We start from the raw sequence: 21,751 nt of genomic DNA on the forward strand, positions 1-21,751 counted from the left end.
CTTTAGACGCATTAAACTGGTTAATTGGAAACAGCATCATTTCACTATAGTCTTTTACTGACATTTATAAAATAAGCCAATATTTAATAAGCCCAAATCCACTTTCAGTCTGAAGCCCTGAAATATCTCCCAGAGGAATCATGTATAAGGAGAAAAGGGTGGGGCTTAAAACAGATCCTTGTGGCACTCCATTTTTGACTGGAGCTTTATATAACATTTCCTCATTTACAACAAGTGAAAAAGATTTGAGAGATAAAATGCCTGACCATCTTGATAGTGACAGAATTCACAAGGACTGTTTCCTGCAGGTGCGGAGCGAGTGATCTCTCTAAAGATGGAGATTCCAGGATCAATGCCTCCTCTTATCCAGGAGATGCTAGAGAACTCTGAGGGTCAGGATGGACAGAACTCCACAGAGAGGAGCAGCACAGGGAAGAACAGCAGCCCCAAGCCCTCCGCCCCCTCTCCGGAGCCCACCGATAGCTCTGGAGCTGGATCCTCCAGTGAGGAACCCTAGAACTACAGGCATGTGGAACCTCAGACTGTCTGACACTCCTTTGCACAGTACAGGTGGACCTCGGAGCCCTCCGCTATGTTTAGTACTTTATATATAATGATAAAGATAATGGCCTAAAGGTGTAAAAACATTACAAACACGACTGAAGAATCAAATTCTACTGCTATCAACGGTTGTGACAGATGTGAACCTCCTCAGGTCTCCTGTATGCATTTCTTCATGTGCATGATAAGCTCTTACTTTGAATAAGTGATTCGGCTCTTTCTCTCAGTCAAGCTGTTGCATATATTGTACATATCATCATATGTCTCTGTTTCTATGATATATTTAGTGGTGCTTTTTACATTGTCTTTATAATCAGTCGATGCAGTACGTCCCGTTTAAAAAGGAGCTCGACTCCATGATACACTTATATAATTGCACCTATTTAGAACGTTCTTGCATATAGACGTTATGGAAGTCTAATATTTGACATTTGTTTGTATATTTAAAGCTGTTTCGTTTTCTACATATACAGCCAGACTGCTCGGATTGCACCCGTAAGTCTATATCTATGGTTTTAGGCCGTCATATGGAGGAAGTCTTGAGGTGAAGACTCCAACCGGTCCTGTAGTAGATTAACTCTTTCTGCTACTTGTTTTCACACTACATGGGTGTTACTGGAAGAATGAAGTAATACAGTTAAAGGAATGAAAATCATCAATGTGTAAATCCAAACCCTTATGACTTCAGAGGAACTCAAGAGATGTTTTTAAAACATACAGTCAAGACTGGAGCTGTCCACCTCAAATAAGAACAAAAAGCATCGTTTGTGATGACACAAAGTGATGTGATTGTGATGTCCTCACACAAAGCTCTCGACAGACCTTTAAACGGTTGTGTTTAAAAGAGTGTAAAACAGCATCTTTGTGTTCAGCACATGACGGTCATGACACTCATTGGCCAAAAACACTTCTGATGCCTTTATTGATTTATGCTTCTATTCAGTAGATGAATAACGGTGACAGCCCTAATTCTACACGAGAAAGAGAAAGAAGACTAGAAATGTGTGACAGATTCTCTTCAAAAGAGAAGTGTAAGCAGTGAAACACTTTGTCATCATCTGACGCTTGCGTGTGTCATGTTCGGCAGGTTTTTATGGAATGTCTCATCCGTCTGGCTGACTCTAAGCGCACATGGGTTCGGTGACCAGGATCACGGATAATCTTTCATGGAAGTGTCTTTATTTGCAGTAAATCTACGGGACATTGCAATCCTCTGCAGCGCGGCTGATAAACTCATACAGCGAGCAGATTGTGTTTTTTATTTCAAGTGAATTATCTTGACAGGGTGACGGGACAGCCTTCAGCTCAGATCAGCTTTATATCAACTGATCATGAGTTTGTAAAATACCTCTTATTGAAATACAAGTGTCTCTGAGTGTCTGTGTTTGGCTGATTTGTGATCAGATTCAGTGTAACACGAAGGCTTTGAATGTTTTTCTGCGTCCGTAATCTCTCATTGCACTTAAACTGAACTCTTGAGAGTACTGTCAATATTACTTGACATGATTAACTGTCCATATTTGACTTTTCTTTTGGAGGTCATGTTTCTGTCTGTGAACTCTTATCAAGTCATACAGGACCATCATTCCACGTTCACCCAAAAGAAGAAATCCCAATTTAAACCTGTATGACTGACATTCTGTGTTTGCATTGGATGAAAGGGAATTGGGATGTCAAACTCCAAAAAAGACAAAAAGCACTTCAGCTCACAGATATTTCACAACATGATGTCACATACTGTACAACTCATCAGTTATGGGAGCAGAACTTGCTGCATTAGAGGATTATAGTCCACAAGTGCTTGTACTTTTTGCTGCTTGACAGATGTCGAATCCCTTTGATCGAATGGAAAACTGCAGCAAAAACATTCCACTTTTTTACTCCACAAATGGGTTTTCAATTCAAAAGTTCCTGAAACACACATTGACATTAACCGACTTTAGAAGTGAGAAGATCAGTTCTCATCTCATGAATGTGAAGAAGATGTTATGCAGTATTTTGATTTTGTACGTCACGTCATGTTTTTCTGTGTTTTGTGTTGAGGCTGCATGCGTCTTTGCAGTGAACAAATGTCTTTTTTAACATTGACCAACAGTTTCCTTAAGCATTTACAATCCTCCCGTCATTACCGCTGTAAACTATCAATGTTGAAAGGGGTTAGTTCACATTATAATAATATTCTGTCATCATTTCTCGACCTGGTACAAACAGGTATGACTTCTTTCTGTAAAGCAGAATCAGAGAACTGTTTCATATGTGTCATTGCATGGAACAGAGCCATCGGCACAAGTAACCAGTGTCCAGGACTGTTTGTGTTTCATGGAAGAACAATTGGAAGTGGAGTAAATCATGACAGATCATCATTTATGGGTCAAGTCTTATTTTATTATTTAGGTTCAATTTCAACGTCATATTCACTATACTAGACACTTTCAGAATCTGAAGTTGAAATCATCTTGTATTGTGTTGAATGTGATCTGAGTTTTGACTAAAAATAATAATAATATCATGTTGTTACTGTTGCCATAATGTCTGCTGATCTCAAACAAACGTCATGAAAGGGACGTGATGAAACAGCCCTTTAGGTTTCTTTTCTCGTTTCAAGAAACATTTGAACTGGAAGCTTGTGAGGAAACGGATGACCTTTTTTACTGAAAGAATCCTTCATGCTCTTTTATAATTGTGTCATGCTCTTCAGCATGAGATTTGCTTGTGTAATGAACTTACGGACCCGAAGGGTTTGGACAATGACAATTCAAGAGCATTCTGTCCCTCCTCATCCAAGTGTGTGTCTGTTGACAACACATCTGTTTTGCTTCAGTCTTGTTTGTATATAACAACGCTTTTGTTCATCTCCTTATCATCAAACCTTCTGGCAAAACAATAAAATTGTATTTATTTTAAAATAAAGTTGTGTGAAGGTCTTTAGACAGAGAAATGCTTCGTATGTGATCTAGGCCATTTGTCAAATGTTCCTGTATTATATATCAAATACATTAAAAACAGGGTGTCCCATTTCCCGAAGGCGCTTGGACTTAGACAAAGTCGGGCCGAGTACCAAAACAACCTTGTGGCCAATCAGCAGCGAGGTCCACAGTGCACATGACGGACATGAGTCGAGCCGAGCGCTGACGAAAGTGAAGGATGGGGGCAGGTGTGTCTGTTTTGGTGATTTGAACATCAACAGCTAAGAGAAATCGGACAATCGAAGTGATTATAAATGAAGCTCTTTTTTCTTTTACGTGTTGTAGGAGGACCATGATGTTATTGCTTAAATATCAAATGCATAGAGAAATGATTTTTACAGGCTGCTCTCGTGTAAGCTTAGTTTAAGTTGCTAAATGAATGTTTCTGACACCAAGGAATAATTTACATTTCATATTTATTTCCAAGTTGTCTCAAAAAGGTTCATCATTTCTCATTTTAAACCATTAAAAGGTCCTGAAGCACAGCGGCCTAAACGTCTAAAAGCTGCTCAGACGAATTCACTTCAATGATTAAAAAAACAACATTGTCAATGTATCATAACAATAATACCAATAATAATAATAATAACAATAATAAAAAGAGTAAAACAGCTACACAGTAGAAAGAATTAAACATCACGCTTAAAAAAAACAAATAAAATGGAGGGTAAATGTACAAAAGTTCTGCTGGGCAGAGACACTTAATGTGTTCTTCAACAAGCGTCTGTTTTGTGTGTTTGTGTGTGTCTAGACAAACATGTCGTTGTCGCCATCATCATCATCATTATCATTATCCGAATCTACATAGTACTTGACTTCTTTCTTAGCTCGGCCGGAGCGATCTCTGCCCGTGTCCAATCGACTGAAACTGTTCATGCCGGCATCATCGTCGTCATCATCGTCAGACGCTTTCTTCATTTTCTAGAAGCCGATTAACACACGACATGAGAACCCAAAGTCAAAGTGAAACATGATGAGTTGTGTTTATTCTTATTGTCCTCACCCTGCCGCTGCTGCTGCTGGTGGTGGTGTTTTTTCCAGTCTTCTTCACAGGGCTATACTCATCCTCCTCTGAGCTCGACTGTTTTCTCTTTCTACCTCGTCCTTTACTGACACCCTTCACTGATGCTGATGCTGCTGCTGCTGCTGCTGGAGGTTTTTTAACAGCCGTGTCTGAGTCAGAGTCCCACACGGATGTATTGGGCTTTTTGGCTTTCGATGGTGCTTTCTTCGGTTTAGATGCTGCGTCTGTAGCTTTCTTAGCTGGAGCTAGAAAAGTAAAGTCATTGTTACAAAGCAGCTGTACAAGAAACATATTGACAAGAAGCAAAACATTCAAGAAAAAACTAAAAAGGTGAAAACACAGAAGACCGACACACACACACACACTATGCACACGCACAAACACACAGTGGTCATCACTGAGAATCACACATTTAAGATAGAGAAGAGACAAACAGGTGGTAATTAATGACATCATCATCATCATCATCTTCTGAAGAGTTTGGTTCCAAAGTGAGGTAACTTGTGCAGCCCAATTCATTTCAATCAAACTGCAGTTGATTTGAGCCATAATAACTCAAAGAATACAGCAAAGTAACATAATAAAAACCAAAAGGAACCAAACTCTTCAGCTGTACTTTATGTCATCTGTAAAGCAGGTCTTCATCTGTTGGTGAAGAGAGATTCAAAGCAATGCGTGTAGGCTTACGAGAGAGGGTTACAGCATAGTTCAGTAAAGCTAATCACATCTAACATAACATCTCAAATGAAGTCACTTCAAACTTGTTGTGACAGAAAGTGTGAGTCAAACAGATTCTCCTGATGTTCTAACATTATGTTTGTGTAATAAGTGCACACATGTAGTCTGTTGTGTGATAGGACGCCCTCTGGTGGCCGTGTGGGGATGTTTACCTTTCTTTGCTGTTGGTTTGTCCACGGCAGACGTGCTGGAATATGATGAGAAGACTGGAGGCCGCTCATCATCACTGTCTGACTTCACATCTGATCCACAAATCACAACAACAACATGAACACGACATATACACCAGCATACAACTGAATGACACGTTCACACACACACACACACGTACCGTCATCACTGCTCTTGTCAGCATATGTGGCTTTAGATGAGAACACACTCTCCGTCTCTTTCTTCACTGCTGACACGGACCTATAAAGACTCATTACTGTCAATACTAGTGAAACACCACAATGCTGCATAAAAACATTACAATTGAAATCATATATCATGACATATGTGTTTTGTGCTGAGGAAAATAATGCTGTATAAAATTCTGTATGCCCTTACAAGATAGTGTGCTTCTAGTATACCTCAGTTAATCTAAAATATTACTATACGTTGATATTACCGATTTATTTCATATATATTTCAGTCTACTTTATATGAAAAACAGCTATAAACTAACTGTGTACTCAAGTTACTAGCCAGTTTAGTCCCAAATAGCACACTGACAGGAATACTAGTCCTTAATACACTAGGTATAATAATCGTTCATATGGTGCTTTACATCAACCACCTGGATGATGCGACGGCAGCCATATCACACACCGCACACCAGCTTATTGGTGGAGAGGAGACAGAGATACCAAGCCAATTAGTCCATATGGGGATGATTAGGAGGCCATGATGATGTATAGGGACAAATCTGGCCACCCCACTCTGATTCAAAGGACATCCTGGGATTTCTAATGACCAAAGAGAGTCAGGATGTCCCAGTTACTGTTCTGGGGCATAAGGACCCACACAGACCACAGGATGAGCGCCCCTGCTGGACTCACTAACACCTCTTCCAGCACCAACCTAGCTTTCCCAGGAGGCCTCTCATCCAGGCACTGACCGGGCTTAGCTCCAGTGGGCAACTGTCTTGGGCTACAGGGTGATATGGCTGAGACACGAGCAGCAGATGAATATTTCTATTTCTCAGAGTGAAGTGAAGTGATGCAGATGTACATACGAGGTGAATGTTGTTTTTGGAGGGAATATATCATCATTATCATCTTCATCAACATTATTGTTTTGTTCTGCTGGATTTGTTCTGTAGGTCTGAACTGGAGAGCGTGAAGCATCATTGTCCTGTTCTTCATCACCATCATCTTCCTCCTCCGAGAAGTCAAATGTGTACTTGGCCTTCGCGGCTGTAACACACACACACACATGAGTTCAGTTTCACTGATGAAGGAAGATACACGTGTATGTGGAGGAAGGCACTGACCTGACGCTCGTCTGGCTGTGGTGTCTCTGGGAATGACAGGTCCACTTTCATCCAGCTCACTATCAGATTTCTCATCATCATTTTCATCTTCTGACCACGGGTTCCTCTTCTTCACTTTCTTGCCCGTGCCTTTAACACCAGCGGGTTTCCTTTGTCTCGGAGTACCTGAGAGAGGGTTAGACACACATCTGCATCACAGACATCCTGATGATGATGATGATGAGTTGAAACACTAAGGTCTGTTCTCACCAGGTTCTTTCTTCTCTCTCTTGACTCTCGGGGCTTTGGCTTTTGCTCCGGCTCCAGGGTTGGGCAGACCTGAGGGTGAAATAAGAGAATTCTCTGCTGTTCCTCCGTTCGAGGCCACAGCGCCGTCCTCATCGAACTCCAACTTCACCGCTGGGTCTGCTTCACCCTGTGACACATGAGAAAGAACACTGAGCTCTCCGACAGCCCTCGTGTGACACACACAGATAGATGTTTACCTTCTTCTTCTTGCTGAGTTTCTTGGAGGCGTCTGCTTTCATGGCCTGTGTGATCTGAGGTTCTATCCTGCGGCCGAACGGAGACGGCAGAGTTTCCTCCAGATGCATCTTCTTCACTTTGGGTTTGCCCACCTTCCCTTTCACCAGCTTCACGGCCTTGCCCGCAGTCACGCTCTCTTTCTCCTGCCCCTCCAAGCGCTGAGATACAAACACACACACACATGAAGATCTCACAAACACTGGGGTCATGATGAGTGTCACTCTGTTAGGAGACTCACATCCAGCTCCTCTATGAAGACGGCCAGATCTTCTCTCCACAGATCTTCAGGAATCTTCTTCTGGAGTTCATTCAGTTCTGATCTCTGTATGACGCAGACACACACGGCCCTCACTCATGTGTGTATTCACAGATTCATTCTAAAGTACTTTCATGAGCTCGACTGTCTCTGCTTTCATTGTTCTCAGTGGAGATTGATCATGAGTAAATTGTGACAGAACACATTTCTGAGGCGAGTGTAATGGTTTCAGTGCTGTACCTTCACGTCTCTCTGTTTGAGGAGATCTTCCACCTTCTCTTTGCTCAAACACCACAGGGGCATGTTAAGAATGTAGTTAAAGTTTGGTCCGGACGACGAGCCCGAGTCCAGCGAGCTGTCACTGTCATTCCCGGCACCATCCTCGTCCTCCAGTGACTGACATCATTAACACAAGCAATCACAAACAGACACACACAGTGAGCGTGTGCTACGACTACACAACACCACATCAATCACCAGACCCCACATGAGAGGAGATAAGGCTGTTTATCACTGCTTAAACTGCTGCTTATGAATGAAAGCACCTACGCTCTCACATTGCTGCTTTTATCAAATATTTTGTAGAAACTTAACCTTGTACAGTGATGGTTCTATATGAACATGATCTGCAGTATGTATACAGTATATATTGTCTTCTCATAAGGACATTAAATCCCTTTCCCGCTCATTCTCCTTCACAACTCCTTCCTGGTGGAACATTCTTCCCAATGCGGTCCGGTCAACCACATCTCTCACAACCTTCAAAAAACTGCTTAAAACTCATCTCTTCTGTGAAAACTGGACAGAGAAAAAAAGGTACACTAACCCTCTTTCTCTTAACAGGTTTTTGTTGAAACTAGTAACTTTGTATTAGCACCTATTGTACTATTGCTCTTTTATGACATATAGCTTATTGCTCCCTGAACTCTTTGTAAGTCGCTTTGGATAAAAGCATCTGCTGAATGACTCAATGTAAATGTAAATATATTGAATGAAGTGTCTGTCTCAGCGTCTCCATTCAGAATTACCTTCTCCTGAGCTTTATTCCACGCAGCGACCGGGTCTGATTCAAATCCTTTCTGCACCAGCATCCGCATCAACTCTCTCTTTGACTTGTTCTCTGTCAATATAAAACACACCTTTCAGATAGACGGCGATACACATCGTTTTGCTCACTGCCATAACAGCTCCTTCAAATCACATCTCACCGATTGAAATTTTCCCTTCAATCTTTTCCAGGACGAATCGAGCCTGGTTGGAGAGTTTGGCCGCTTCAGCACCCAGACTGCCCACCAGCCAGTCCTTCCTCAGTTTATAATAGTGCAGACGCAGCTCGAAGAACTCCTTGAGAATGTCCTGAACGGACTCGTAACGCTTCATACAGCCCATGTGATCAAACAGCACCTGCACACACACACACACACACATCATCAAAACATTTCAGCAAGACCATTCAAAGTGACTTGTCTTCTGATCCGTACCATGGAGTTGCAGGTGAGAGAGGACTGCAGTTTGAAGACTTTGTGAAGACCGGCTGCCTCCGCCTGTGCCAACTTCTCCTCTGTCATACGCACCACAAACTTTACTGTACTGTCTGTGTGATACTCTTTATAGTCTGAGATCAGGGGAGGAGTTTTATCTGTTCCCTGAAGCATGGGCTCCAGAACCGCCTCCTTATACGCCTGAAAGAGAGAGAGAAGCATGTCAGACATCAGCAGCAGCGCACCAGTTATCCTGAACCCAAAGTCCTGACGTCCACACGTTACCTGAGTCCATGTGCGAACGGGCAGCTCAATGATCTCAATGGTGTTTTTGTCCAGGACAGACACCTCCCCGCTCACCAAATACTGGTTCTGTCCCAGCTCGTGAATCACACCTTTAAAGTTCTTGTAGCGCGGCAGCTGATGAACACACACAAACACACACACAGATGAAACGCAATCACACTAACATAAACCCTACTGTTTATTTTTACAACATATTTAACCTTGTAATACGGTCCTTTCACACAAACAATATAAGGGTTGCTCCTGTGTGTTACTTTTGTTGTTATTACCATGGGAAGGGGGTCCTGGTGGTTAAGCAAACGGTTGATGTTGTTGACAATCTCTCGTGGGTCATAGTTAGGGATCTTACAGGCCCAGCCTGTACCGATGCCCTCCGCTCCGTTCACCAGCACCATGGGAATGATGGGTATGTACCACTCCGGCTCCACCTTCTGGTTGTCGTCATACAAGAACTTCAGCAGATTGGAGTCCAAAGAAGAAAACAGCAGTTTGGCCAATGGACTGAGAGAAGATAGAAACATTAACCAATGCGTCACTAAGACCTCAGTGTGTAAGCTTTATTATCATCAGAAATTATCAATGACGCTAACGAGTCTTACCTGAGCATAGTGAAGATGTAACGAGGGCTGGCAGCATCTTTACCGCCATTGATTCGGGTACCGAACTGACCAAGAGGCTGAAGAATGTTGATGTTGTTGCTGCCCACAAAGTTCTGGGCTAAATTCACGATGGTCATCATCAGAGCTTGCTGCAGATAACATGAATAAAATAAATGTTTTCGTTGCTTTCACTATATAAAAGGCCTTAATAATAGGTTCACTGGTACAGCCTGCAGTACTGTAGCCAAACTGAAAATGCAGGTGCAGTATGTGTGGTACAAAACTGTCTCGACTGACACACATACTAGTTTCTGGTCATCTGCACTATAAAGCCTTGAAACTTACTGTAGAGCTTAATGAAAGAGTGCAGTGAACACCACTGGCGTGCCGCAGGGCTCTATCCTGGGTCCCTTCCACTTTTACAAAACATTTCTATACCTTTACAAAGCTTGCCTATGTTACTCAACATAGTGTCACATTTCATCGAGATGATATATCTTTCTCAGTTTCAGACAATATCTCTGTACAAGCAATCAATACATGTTTAACTGCACTGCTGTAACTTTTTACCCACACTGGCAATGTGTAGAACTCTGCGTGTGTATGGTGTGCACGCTATATTGACCATCACTTAGTTCATGTTTTGAGGTCAATAAATGATAGATAAATACATGTAATGAAATGGTTGCTACAAACTTCGCCGTGATGGTACGCTGACATCTCAGCCACAGATCCGGCCAGCTGGGCCACCTTCACCTCCCTCTTATCATTTCTCTTTAGACAAGTGAACAAGACCTTCCTCTGACCCGGCTTCAGACCTGCATAAAAAATAATTGTAAAGTAATTTGTCGCTGTAGCTAAAAATAAGCAGCTATAAGTGCAGGACTGAAGATAAACACACCATCAACAAGTGAGGGAATAGATCTCTCGTTGTCAGAGTTTGAGAACAGGATCAGTTCTTTGTTGATGAAGTCGTTGTAGGACAGGTGTCGTGTCATGGTGCCATACAGGTATTGCTGTAATAAGAAACAGAATGACCAATGTGAGCAACCACAGAAGGGAAATAAAACTGTTTTACAATTTGTAAATGATGTATTTATAAATATAAATCATACAAGTTATTGTTAGCAATGTACAAACATTGTTACTTAATGTCAATAATGTGATTATCTGATGTTCTATTACAAGACACTGATGACACAACAGTAAGATATATGTAAAGCTGCTTTAAGGTGACACTATGATGAGATAGTTTTATTAATTTATTAGCCTTGTGATACACGGTGTCCACCCGCCTACTGATTACATCACTTGTCCACCATGGCACCGACTCCCAGTGTAATTTAGAACTTTTATAGTAATAAATCACATAGTTTAGCTAAAGACCAAACTACAATAGCGTGTATGAATGCCTTTGCTGTTTTTGCCTTGGTCTTCGTCTCTTCCTCCTTGGTCTTGGTCTCTTCGTCTCCTAGTTATTCATCTCCTAGTTCTTCGACTCTTTGTCCTTGGTCTCCTAGTTCTTCGTCTCCTAGTACTTCATCTCTTTGTCCTTGGTCTCCTATTTCTTCGTCTCCTATTTCTTCGTCTCCTAGTTCTTCGTCTTCTAGTTCTTCGTCTCCTAGTTCTTCATCTCTTTGTCCTTGGTCTCCTAGTTCTTCGTCTCCTAGTTCTTCGTCTCCTAGTTCTTCGTCTTCTAGTTCTTCGTCTTCTAGTTCTTCGTATCCTAGTTCTTCATCTCTTTGTCCTTGGTCTCCTAGTTCTTCGTCTTCTAGTTCTTCGTATCCTAGTTCTTCATCTCTTTGTCCTTGGTCTCCTAGTTCTTCGTCTCCTAGTTCTTCATCTCTTTGTCCTTGGTCTCCTAGTTCTTCGTCTCCTAGTTCTTCGTCTCCTAGTTCTTCGTCTCCTAGTTCTTCGTCTCCTAGTTCTTCGTCTTCTAGTTCTTCGTCTTCTAGTTCTTCGTCTCCTAGTTCTTCATCTCTTTGTCCTTGGTCTCCTAGTTCTTCGTCTCCTAGTTCTTCGTCTTCTAGTTCTTCGTCTCCTAGTTCTTCATCTCTTTGTCCTTGGTCTCCTAGTTCTTCGTCTCCTAGTTCTTCGTCTCCTAGTTCTTCGTCTTCTAGTTCTTCGTCTCCTAGTTCTTCATCTCTTCGTCCTTGGTCTCCTAGTTCTTCGTCTCCTAGTACTTCATCTCTTTGTCCTTGGTCTCCTAGTTCTTCATCTCCTAGTTTTTCGTCTCCTATTTCTTCGTCTCCTATTTCTTCGTCTCCTAGTTCTTCGTCTCCTAGTTCTTCGTCTCCTAGTTCTTCATCTCCTAGTTCTTCATCTCCTAGTTCTCCGTCTCCTAGTTCTTCGTCTTCTAGTTCTTCGTCTCCTAGTTCTTCATCTCTTCGTCCTTGGTCTCCTAGTTCTTCGTCTTCTAGTTCTTCGTCTCCTAGTACTTCATCTCTTTGTCCTTGGTCTCCTAGTTCTTCGTCGCCTAGTTCTTTGTCTACTAGTTCTTCATCTCCTAGTTCTCTGTCTCCTAGTTCTTCATCTCTTCGTCCTTCGTCTCCTAGTTCTTCGTCTTCTAGTTCTTCGTCTCCTAGTTCTTCATCTCTTCGTCCTTGGTCTCCTAGTTCTTCGTCTTCTAGTTCTTCGTCTCCTAGTACTTCATCTCTTTGTCCTTGGTCTCCTATTTCTTCGTCGCCTAGTTCTTTGTCTACTAGTTCTTCGTCTCTTCGTCCTTCGTCTCCTAGTTCTTCGTCTCTTCGTCCTTCGTCTCCTAGTTCTTCGTCTCTTCGTCCTTCGTCTCCTAGTTCTTCGTCTCTTCGTCCTTGGTCTCCTAGTTCTTCGTCTCCTAGTTCTTCGTCTCCTAGTTCTTCGTCTCTTCGTCCTTGGTCTCCTAGTTCTTCGTCTCCTAGTTCTTCGTCTCCTAGATCTTTGTCTCCTAGTTCTTTGTCTCCTAGTTCTTTGTCTCCTAGTTCTTTGTCTCCTAGTTCTTTGTCTCTTCGTCTTTACCCAGTTTCGGATTTTCTATACCTCGTAGTCTAGCTAGCCTCCCTGTTAGTTGTCTCCAGTGCCTAGACTGTTTCTATCAGCTCGATTATTCTGTAGTTCTCGTTCTGCTCCCTGCACCCAGTCATCTCTCCACCAGTGGTCACCACTCCTGTCAAAGACTCTACCGATGGGTAGGATGCTTCCTGTGCTCACTTCGTGGGTCAGGATCTCCCGGACAGGGTCTACTTCCTTTCTCCCGTGAGTATCATCGGGTCGAGTTCTATCCCGCTGGACTCCCGTGGTTCCTGTGGACTGTACTGCTTAGGATCTCCCTAAGTGGTTCCTCTCCCCACGGACTCCTTAGGTGGGTGATGGTGACACCTGGTGGATTACTGTTATTGGACTGTCATAAAAACTTACCATTTACCCTACTTGGGTCTCTGCATCCTCTGTGTAGCAAAGTCGTGAATCGTTTTGTTAATATAGGCAACTTATTTAACGTAAAGGTTTTTTATTTTCGCTTCCTTCCTTTAATTTTTTGCTTTAAGTGTGTTGTGATTATTCACTTTGTTAAAGGCAACCTATTTGACGTTAAGAATTTGTATATTCGTCTCTTATTTTTTGCGGTGTGTGCTATAGTAATTTGTTTTTTAAGGTCGGTGTATACTATTATAAATAGAAAATGTCATTGTGTGTTTTTGAAGTTTTGTGTGTTATGAAGAAAGATACTGAACCCACCATTCATTCAAGCAATTGCGGTTCCCAAATTGCTGCTAATTCAAACCTAAAATTGGAATGCATCATGCACACGGCCGCATCTTCGAACACCCCACAGCAAACCCCCCACCCCTGGTGCCACAATGTTGGGTAACATCTAACAATTATTTCTCTTCAGTGTGTGTGTTCACCTCTGGGAGTCCATGCATCCTCCTCTGCCGTCTGTCCTCCATGAAGTTGGTCAACCACTCCTTTCTGTCATCAGTCTTCTTTTTACTGAACGCCTAAAAACGTCACATCATGCAATCTGTCTTAAAAATCTGATGAATGTGTCTATTTAAGCAAAGTGACATCTGCTAATAAACGTTTAAAGCTCACCAGCGTAATGGCCGCGTCATCTTCAGTGCCGTTGTATTTGAACATGATTCGATGTCTCTCCATGTCGGAAAAATATTCCTTTGCTTCTTTGCTGGTGCTGGTACCCAAACCTTGGAAAAACAGATTAGAGAAACATGCAGTCGTGTTTCTAGACGTAGTATCTTTCAAAGAGGGAACGTAAAGAACACAAACCTTTGTAGTACTTGATGTGCCAGGTTTTATAATTTTCTGTGTGTTTCTTCCATTCGTCAAACTCTGGGATGCTGTAGAAGGACATCTCCTGTTTATTCTTACCGGCCTGCAGAAGAAATGACATGGTGAGAAAGTTCGAAGCATTCTTCTGAATGGCTGTGGTGTGTGTGCGTCTTGTACCTTTACGATGGGTGTGATGAACTCCTCCAGGAAGGTGTGCTTTAGCAGAGACGGCCAGTTGTGATGGAAGAAGTTGATGAGGAGACCCTTGATGTGAGAGCCGTCCTGATCCTGAACACACACATGATTCACTAACACACACACACACACACGGCATGTCTGTTGTGTCAATTAGTAGATATATGAGATAACGCCACCTGATCGGTCATGATCATGATCTTTCCGTAGCGCAGACTCTTCAGGGACTCTGGATCTTCATAACTCTTCTTGTACTGCAGACCCACGATTTTAATGATGTTGTTGATTTCTGCATTCTCCATGATCTATCATACAAAGATTTGAAAACGGCAATATGAGTAAATCATTTCTAATGATGAGAAGAATATTTTCATCACTTTCATACTGTTGTAATGCAGATGACTTCAACATTTAAATTATGTATTTGGTATATTAGTTATATTTACTAAGACTTTACAATAAAGAATCAATGGTTTACATTAGATTCTTCTAAACATCATCTTTTGTGCTCAACAGAACAAAAACATTTAAACCAATTTTCCCTACTATGGCAGTCAATGGGGTTATAAGCATTCTTCCAAATATCTTTCTCTACTCGAAGGAGAATAAATGATGACAGAATTTGGGTGAACAATCTCTTTAACAATGTATTACAGTTACGAGAATGAGAAACTGGTGGTTGAAATGAAAATAATGTCAAAGGTTTTATAAATAGTGGGTTTGGGATGAAACTGGCTCTCACCTGTTTATGTGTGGCTTCTCTCACATTGAGAATCTTTCCTCTGAGAGGAAACACACCGTATCGATCTCGCCCGATCACTCCTAAACCTGACACAGCCAGAGACTTGGCAGAATCTCCTTCAGTCAGGATCAGAGTACATTGGGATGAGTGCTTACCACCTACAAAACACAACAGCAAAAACTATCATCACAATACCAGACGAATGAACTCATCAGTTCTACAAATTCACAGATAACATCCCTCAGATAATATCTCAATCAGATATTCTCTATTCTTGGAGTTTCTGAAGAGATGTCATTCAACATCTCAGTTTAAGAGAAACCTCAGAGACTAAGCGGAGACCTGAACAGTGAACTCCATCAAAACTGCTGAGCTATGAAAGCGATTGAGCATCTCCTCAGGATGACCATATGAGAACTGAGTTCAGATGTCTCACCGGCATCATTGGCATCATCTAGTTTAGGGATTCCTTTAATCTTGCTGTGTTTGACAGAAGAACACTTCTTGTTGAGCTGCGTCTGAGCTTTAAACTTCACCCAGTTCAGAATGCTCTCCACAATCCCACAGTTTGTGGCCTGTCATGAGAAAAATCACACGTCAAAACGAAGACCTTTAAGATGAGATCAAATTCCTCATGGATTCATGAGAGTATGAGGGACCGACTCACGGCTCGGATGAATTTCTCGGACAGAACACATTTGGAGCCGAAGCTTTTCGTCTGTAGGGTCATGTTCTCCTTGGTCTGGGAATCAAAGGTTGGGTTCTCGATCAAGGCGTTCACAAACACCCACACGTGATTTTTCACCTGAAATTCAAAAACATTTCCATCTGGCTTCTGCAGGGATGTTTGAAGAACGATGAGGGAATCGTCTCATGGTCGGACATGATGTGGATGTGTCTGAACACATGCGAATGTTCACCTGGAATGGTTTCACTGTCACTCCAGCTTTGTTCTTCTTCTTCACCACTTCAATCAGTTTGGACACTATTTGGTCCACCACATAGTCAACGTGTCTTCCACCCTGACATAACAAACAACACGCCAGTGAAACACTCAGAATCAAAACACTTTCATTCAAAATCTAGACGGAGATACGAATATAAACGTTTTCTAAACCTTGGTGGTGGCGATGCTGTTGACAAAGCTGATCTGCTGAAAGCCCTTCTCGCTCATGGTGAGGCAAACCTCCCAGCGCTCACTCACAGTCTCATTCACCACCTTCAGAGCCACACCCGTCTCATCCAGTTTATCCTTCACGTACAGATCCACGTAACTGCGAAATCCGGTCACCTGCAGCGTCAGACAGACACGTTGTTGACCATTCAACACAAATCAACAGAAATCCTGGTCAAAGAAGAGTGTCGTGGACTTACGGGTAGTTTCTTTCCATTGAACATGACTTTAACACCGCGACAGGAGCCGGCTACGTCGTACGCCCGGCGGGTCAGCAGAGCAACGATGTCCTTGTCCAGGTTCTCCATTTTGAATTTGGCCAGATCTGGCTGGAACGTGACGCATGTGAAGTCTTCTCCATCAAAATGCTTGATCTTGGCTTCACTGGCCTTTGTCATGTTCTCCTGCCACGTCTGTGGGAGATAAACTCTGGGAGGTAAATCTGTCTCAACAGTCGGGCAGCACATTCACAGCACACACGTGTACCTGTTTGAAGCTGCGCTTGTACTCTTTACAGGCCGTCTCCACTATGAACTTTGTGCTGAATATGTTACAGAGCTTGGCACCGTATCCGTTTCGTCCACCTGCAGGGTAAGACACGAAGAGAGTCAAGTGTGAATGTGCGCTTACACTGAAGCATCCGAGAAACGATCAGAATATTAGTTTGAACATGAAAACAGTATTTCTACATCAGAAGACGTTATTTTTGAACTACCTGTGACTTTCTTCTCATTATCATCGTAGTTGCTGGAGGTGAGAAGATGTCCAAAGATCAGTGCGGGCACAAACATCTTCTCGTCTTTGTGTTCCACCACAGGAATTCCCTTCCCATTATTCCACAGCGAGATGGTGTTGGACTCTCTGTTGACATGAAAACACAAATCTGCTCAACAGTCTAGTCTAAAACACACACAAAACACATGAAACTGTAATCGTACGCTGACAAATGTTTAAATCCTTCCAAAATGTATTATTCAGATGATGAAATGTGTTTATGTTACCTCGACTCTTTGAGCCGGATGTCCTGAACTAAAGCCATAACCTGTCCCTCACATCAGAGGGAAATAAACACACACAAGCCCTTCACCCAGTCCTACAGTCTGATCTACACGCTGTCACATGAAGCAAACGTGATCTTATCTCTGAATGAAACTCACGAGTCGATGTTGATTTTGATGGTGGTCATGTTCTTGTCTCTCTGTTTGTTATCTGCTGCGTTCACTATTGATAAAGACAATCAAGAGAAAAAACAAATCACCTTTACAGTCATATTACAATCATAATAATGTCTGATTCCTGACACACACCGTCACGCTCACAGTGACACAATAACAGCTAGTTGATTCAGCTGATTTTTGTGTTATTTGACAACTGTAAAGTCTGTTGAAAATTAAAAAAGAGTAGTCACATAATAATACACAACACTGGCAGGGCAAAGAGCACTGTGCCTCTTTTGACTTGTTCCGTCCCTCAATGAAGCCGTATCATTGTGACTCCATATACAAGAACGATCGATAGGATTTGAATCACTTTTGTCTCCTCTAGATGCTACATAAACATGTCTAAGAGAAACTGAACTGAATGAACAAATATGGATGGAACGTAATGGTTCACCTCACAATGACCTCAAGACTCAGGAGAACAGAAAGGTGTTTCTAGTATGCATGAGTTAAGTATGAACATAAGTTCAACTATAAACGTGTGCTGGCACAAGAGGATTTACTATGGTGGAGGTTTAGAATAGTCACTTTCCCCCCGGATCATGTTTAGAAAGTTGAGTTCCAGTGCCAGTAAAGAGGACTGTCATTCACAAAATAACTCCTCCATCAGGCCATTCTCCAGCTCACATCTGCACCAACATGAGAAACTCTGAGATGACATAAACCGGCTGACAGAGCGACATTAATAACATAAAACAAAGGAAAGATGCCGCGATCCGAGTTGTGTTTTGTTGATAAAGGACATGTAATGTAAACATATAAATTGTGATTAAAACAGTAAAGATGGACTGAAGTGGAGGTGAGGAGGACTTATGTCTTCTGAGAGTTTAAAACACTTTTCTATGTCACGCGTTCAGACAGTCAACACGCTTGTGCTTGGGCTCATAAAACAGAAAGAGAAAATGTGTTTGGAACTAGTTATTCCTTTTAATAAACGATTAAAACATGAGTGAAGTTTGGGCGACAATAACAACAGAAACACACACAAAGAAAGTAAACTCATGTTTCATGTTGATTTTAAGTCTGATAAAATTGACATCACTCTCAGTGGACGAAGCACACAGAATTGGAAACAGAAGGAATATTCTTACCGAGAATCTCATCAAAGATTTTATATAATCCAGGGACGTATGTGATTTCCCGCAGATTCATTCCAATTTCCTCATCAAAAACCCACATTTGCTGAAGAACACACAAACATTCAGAATTACACACAGAAATAATGTGTATAACAACATAAACATGCTTTCAACATGGACACTTCCTGTTTTATGAAGGTATTTTTGGGGACCTGTGAGAGTGTTTTTTGTGTTTGTAGGTGTCGTCCAAACATGTGTATCAGGACATTTCTCTCTCGCAAACACAACACAACACAAGTTACACCTTCTTGAATCCTTCAGTGCACAAATCCAGTTCTACAGAACTGAGAAAACTCTCATGTCTTACTTCTACTGCTGCAGTGAATATGATGAACACATTCACACACCTGCACCAAAACATGTGCGTTCACCCACATCAGTATGTGAATGAATCTGCTGCTGTGAGTCTCTGACACAAGTTCTCTCTCGTGTTGCAGCACATATCTGTGGGATGGATGGAGCATTCGTGCATCTGCAGAGGCCAAATGTGAAAAAGATCCTCCCGAGCGGCTTTATTCCCTGAAATCACCAATCCTACTAGAATCCTTTGGTTTAGTTTAAGTTAGAATGCTGGTCGGCTACATTAACAGTCCCTCACGAAAATGAACTCTGGTACAGTTAAACAACCAAAAAACATGTTAAAGCAAAAAAATACGGTTTGGCCTACTGTAGTAAAAGCAAAGTATTTAAACCAATTGCTGACTCTTAACGTGTTTAATCATCTCTTTCTCGTCAAATAACCAGACTAACTTAAAACCACCAGACGAAGCCTACAGTGCATTCTTCTCTGTGCCCATACATTCTCCTATGCCCCACATCAATTATATGGCGCGGTACGAGGGCTTCCGTCAATGTAGCCCACCAGCATTCTAACGTAAACTAAACCAAAGGATTCTAGTAGGATTGGTGATTTCAGGGAATAAAGCCGCTCGGGAGGATCTTTTTCACATTTGGCCTCTGCAGATGCACGAATGCTCCATCCATCCCACAGATATGTGCTGCAACACGAGAGAGAACTTGTGTCAGAGACTCACAGCAGCAGATTCATTCACATACTGATGTGGGTGAACGCACATGTTTTGGTGCAGGTGTGTGAATGTGTTCATCATATTCACTGCAGCAGTAGAAGTAAGACATGAGAGTTTTCTCAGTTCTGTAGAACTGGATTTGTGCACTGAAGGATTCAAGAAGGTGTAACTTGTGTTGTGTTTGCGGGAGAGAAATGTCCTGATACACATGTTTGGACGACACCTACAAACACAAAAAACACTCTCACAGGTCCTCGGAAACCAAACTGCTTAACAAACTTCATGAAAATGTCAAAGGTGTGTGTCTTTTATTGTGTGTGTGTGTGTTGTTTCACCTGAGTGACAGGTTCCACCGAGCCGATGTAAGTGTCCGGACGGAGGAGAATGTGCTCGAGTTGAGTTTTCTTCTGATAGATTCTCTCCACAGACATCTTCTTTGAGCTCTCCTTCTTCGTCGTCTCGCTCTTCCCCGAATCTCCTCGGCCGTTCATCTCTTCTTTCTTCGCACCATTGTTCTTGTCAAAGAGGGTCTGTTGTTAGATACAGTCGTGCAGTTTTGTTAAAGGCTAATGTTGATTATTTCATGGAGATGAATGATTCGTCAGAGCGGGTGAAGTCTTGTTAGTTCAAAACATTTCTGGAAACAATAATCTTTGGTACAGCGTGTTAAACTTCTGCCGATGCGATGTCCAGGTGCTTGTGTTAAAGCCAATAATGCAACGGTAACAAAGAATACACGGTATGATGTTTAGGGGTGTAACCCACAGCTATCCTGATAAGAGGAAAAGCCACACAAAGAAGGTGAGACAAATGTTTAGGATCACTTGACTGAAATGTATTTTGTGTCTTAAAGATGTCTTGATATAAAGGCCTTTGCTTGTCTGTTTGATAGAACGTGAAGACACTAGAAAACTGGGATCTGATTCAATGGAGTTTTATGAACTGGATGTTTGGACTAAATAATGAGGAACAGGCCTTGCGTAGCCGTCTGAATGGCAGTGTGTGTATTGAGAGATACCGAGTCTTGCGTCGTGTCTTTAACATTTGATCTGTAATCGCTTGTAATGTCATGTCCTCATAAACTCACACTGTCCTGCCATCCGCTGATTCTCTTCTTTGTGTCTTTATAGGTTTACATTAGACAACTGTATTACATTAGTTGGTTTAGGATCAGCATGAGAGTTTGGAGAGAAATAAACACACAACCTCTCATCCCAGACGACTCCACAGACACTGATCTGTGTTGTGTGTTATACGCCTGTTATAATAAGTGTTGTAGATGTGTAATAAACGAATGTATCGCGTCTGAATGAATCTCGCGTGTGTGCGCGCGCGCGCGGGAACACAAACAATGCTTATAATAACCGCTCGAGCCCAAAGCGCGTGTGTATATGTGTAATAACACACGGATGATCATGTTAATGGCGATCTCTTGACTTACCACCCAAGTTAAACCCCCGCTTCCTGCTGCACCGTTAGACATTTTCTATTGTGTGTGAGTCTGTCCAGAAAAGCCGTCAGAACGCGTCCATATGTGACGAGAAACACACCGGACCTCCGCGCTCTCTCCGTCCTTTCTTTCTCTCCTGCTGTAACAAAGGTGTCGGTCTGATAGCGGCTCTCATGCACGCGGCGCGCCGCCTCAGAGTCTATGTCTGTCGGCTATTGTTAAAATCGATCACCGGCGCCTGTTCGAGGCCTGCAATCCTCGCTCGCGGAGTTTTACCAGCTCTTTATAAATAAATAATGTTTAAAACAGGAGAATTACATTCTAATAGCGGAAAAATACGTCAATGTATTATACAAACGAACAGACTTAATATCGCAGCGCGCGAATAACAATTATTTGCGCATAAAAATGATTTTCATTCAATAGCACAGCCGCGTCAGTCCGGCTGCGCTATCCGTACGGAGACACGCCCCCTCAGCACCGCCCGGCCAATAGGAATACGAACCGCCGGCCGTTTAACCAATCATATTCTGACCGACGTCATGCGATGTCATGCACTTTAAATTTCGGAGAAAACAAATATATAACGGAGCTGAACTGTGAACAC

At 42.2% G+C, this 21,751-nt stretch overlaps 2 protein-coding genes across 3 annotated transcripts in view; one reads left to right on the plus strand and one right to left on the minus strand.

Annotated features, from left to right (window-relative positions):
* LOC306910644 (retinoic acid receptor beta-like) overlaps positions 1-517 on the plus strand; it is a gene marked incomplete at both ends in the record, with an annotated part of 71,824 nt that extends 71,307 nt beyond the window's left edge. The window contains one exon of the mRNA XM_079485356.1: positions 309-517. Within this exon, the coding sequence (XP_079341482.1) occupies positions 309-517 (209 nt within the window). The remainder of the gene's footprint in view (positions 1-308) is intronic.
* A 3,409-nt stretch (positions 518-3,926) lies between these two features.
* On the minus strand, positions 3,927-21,634 carry top2b (DNA topoisomerase II beta). Of its 2 annotated transcripts, none has more exons than XM_079484450.1 (35): positions 21,136-21,634; positions 20,030-20,209; positions 18,619-18,709; positions 17,465-17,528; positions 17,023-17,168; positions 16,794-16,891; positions 16,508-16,720; positions 16,251-16,424; positions 16,054-16,155; positions 15,801-15,938; positions 15,570-15,708; positions 15,134-15,291; positions 14,571-14,696; positions 14,374-14,484; positions 14,194-14,299; positions 14,002-14,111; positions 13,815-13,907; positions 10,832-10,946; positions 10,627-10,748; positions 9,931-10,079; positions 9,601-9,832; positions 9,311-9,445; positions 9,026-9,226; positions 8,753-8,948; positions 8,573-8,664; positions 7,785-7,940; positions 7,527-7,610; positions 7,249-7,446; positions 7,013-7,178; positions 6,764-6,928; positions 6,506-6,686; positions 5,621-5,700; positions 5,442-5,531; positions 4,531-4,796; positions 3,927-4,448 (listed from the first exon to the last, which is right to left on the minus strand). In XM_079484450.1, the coding sequence occupies exons 1-35, from the start codon at positions 21,175-21,177 to the stop codon at positions 4,275-4,277; spliced, it is 4,893 nt and encodes a 1,630-aa protein (XP_079340576.1). In that variant the 5' UTR covers positions 21,178-21,634; the 3' UTR covers positions 3,927-4,274. The 2 variants fall into 2 exon arrangements, with proteins under 2 accessions (XP_079340576.1, XP_079340575.1); XM_079484449.1 differs by having other exon boundaries at positions 20,030-20,224; positions 21,136-21,623.
* Positions 21,635-21,751: the final 117 nt, after the last annotated feature.

The sequence above is a fragment of the Barbatula barbatula genome, assembly GCF_947034865.1.
Source record: "Barbatula barbatula genome assembly, chromosome: 21".
NCBI lineage: Eukaryota > Metazoa > Chordata > Actinopteri > Cypriniformes > Nemacheilidae > Barbatula > Barbatula barbatula.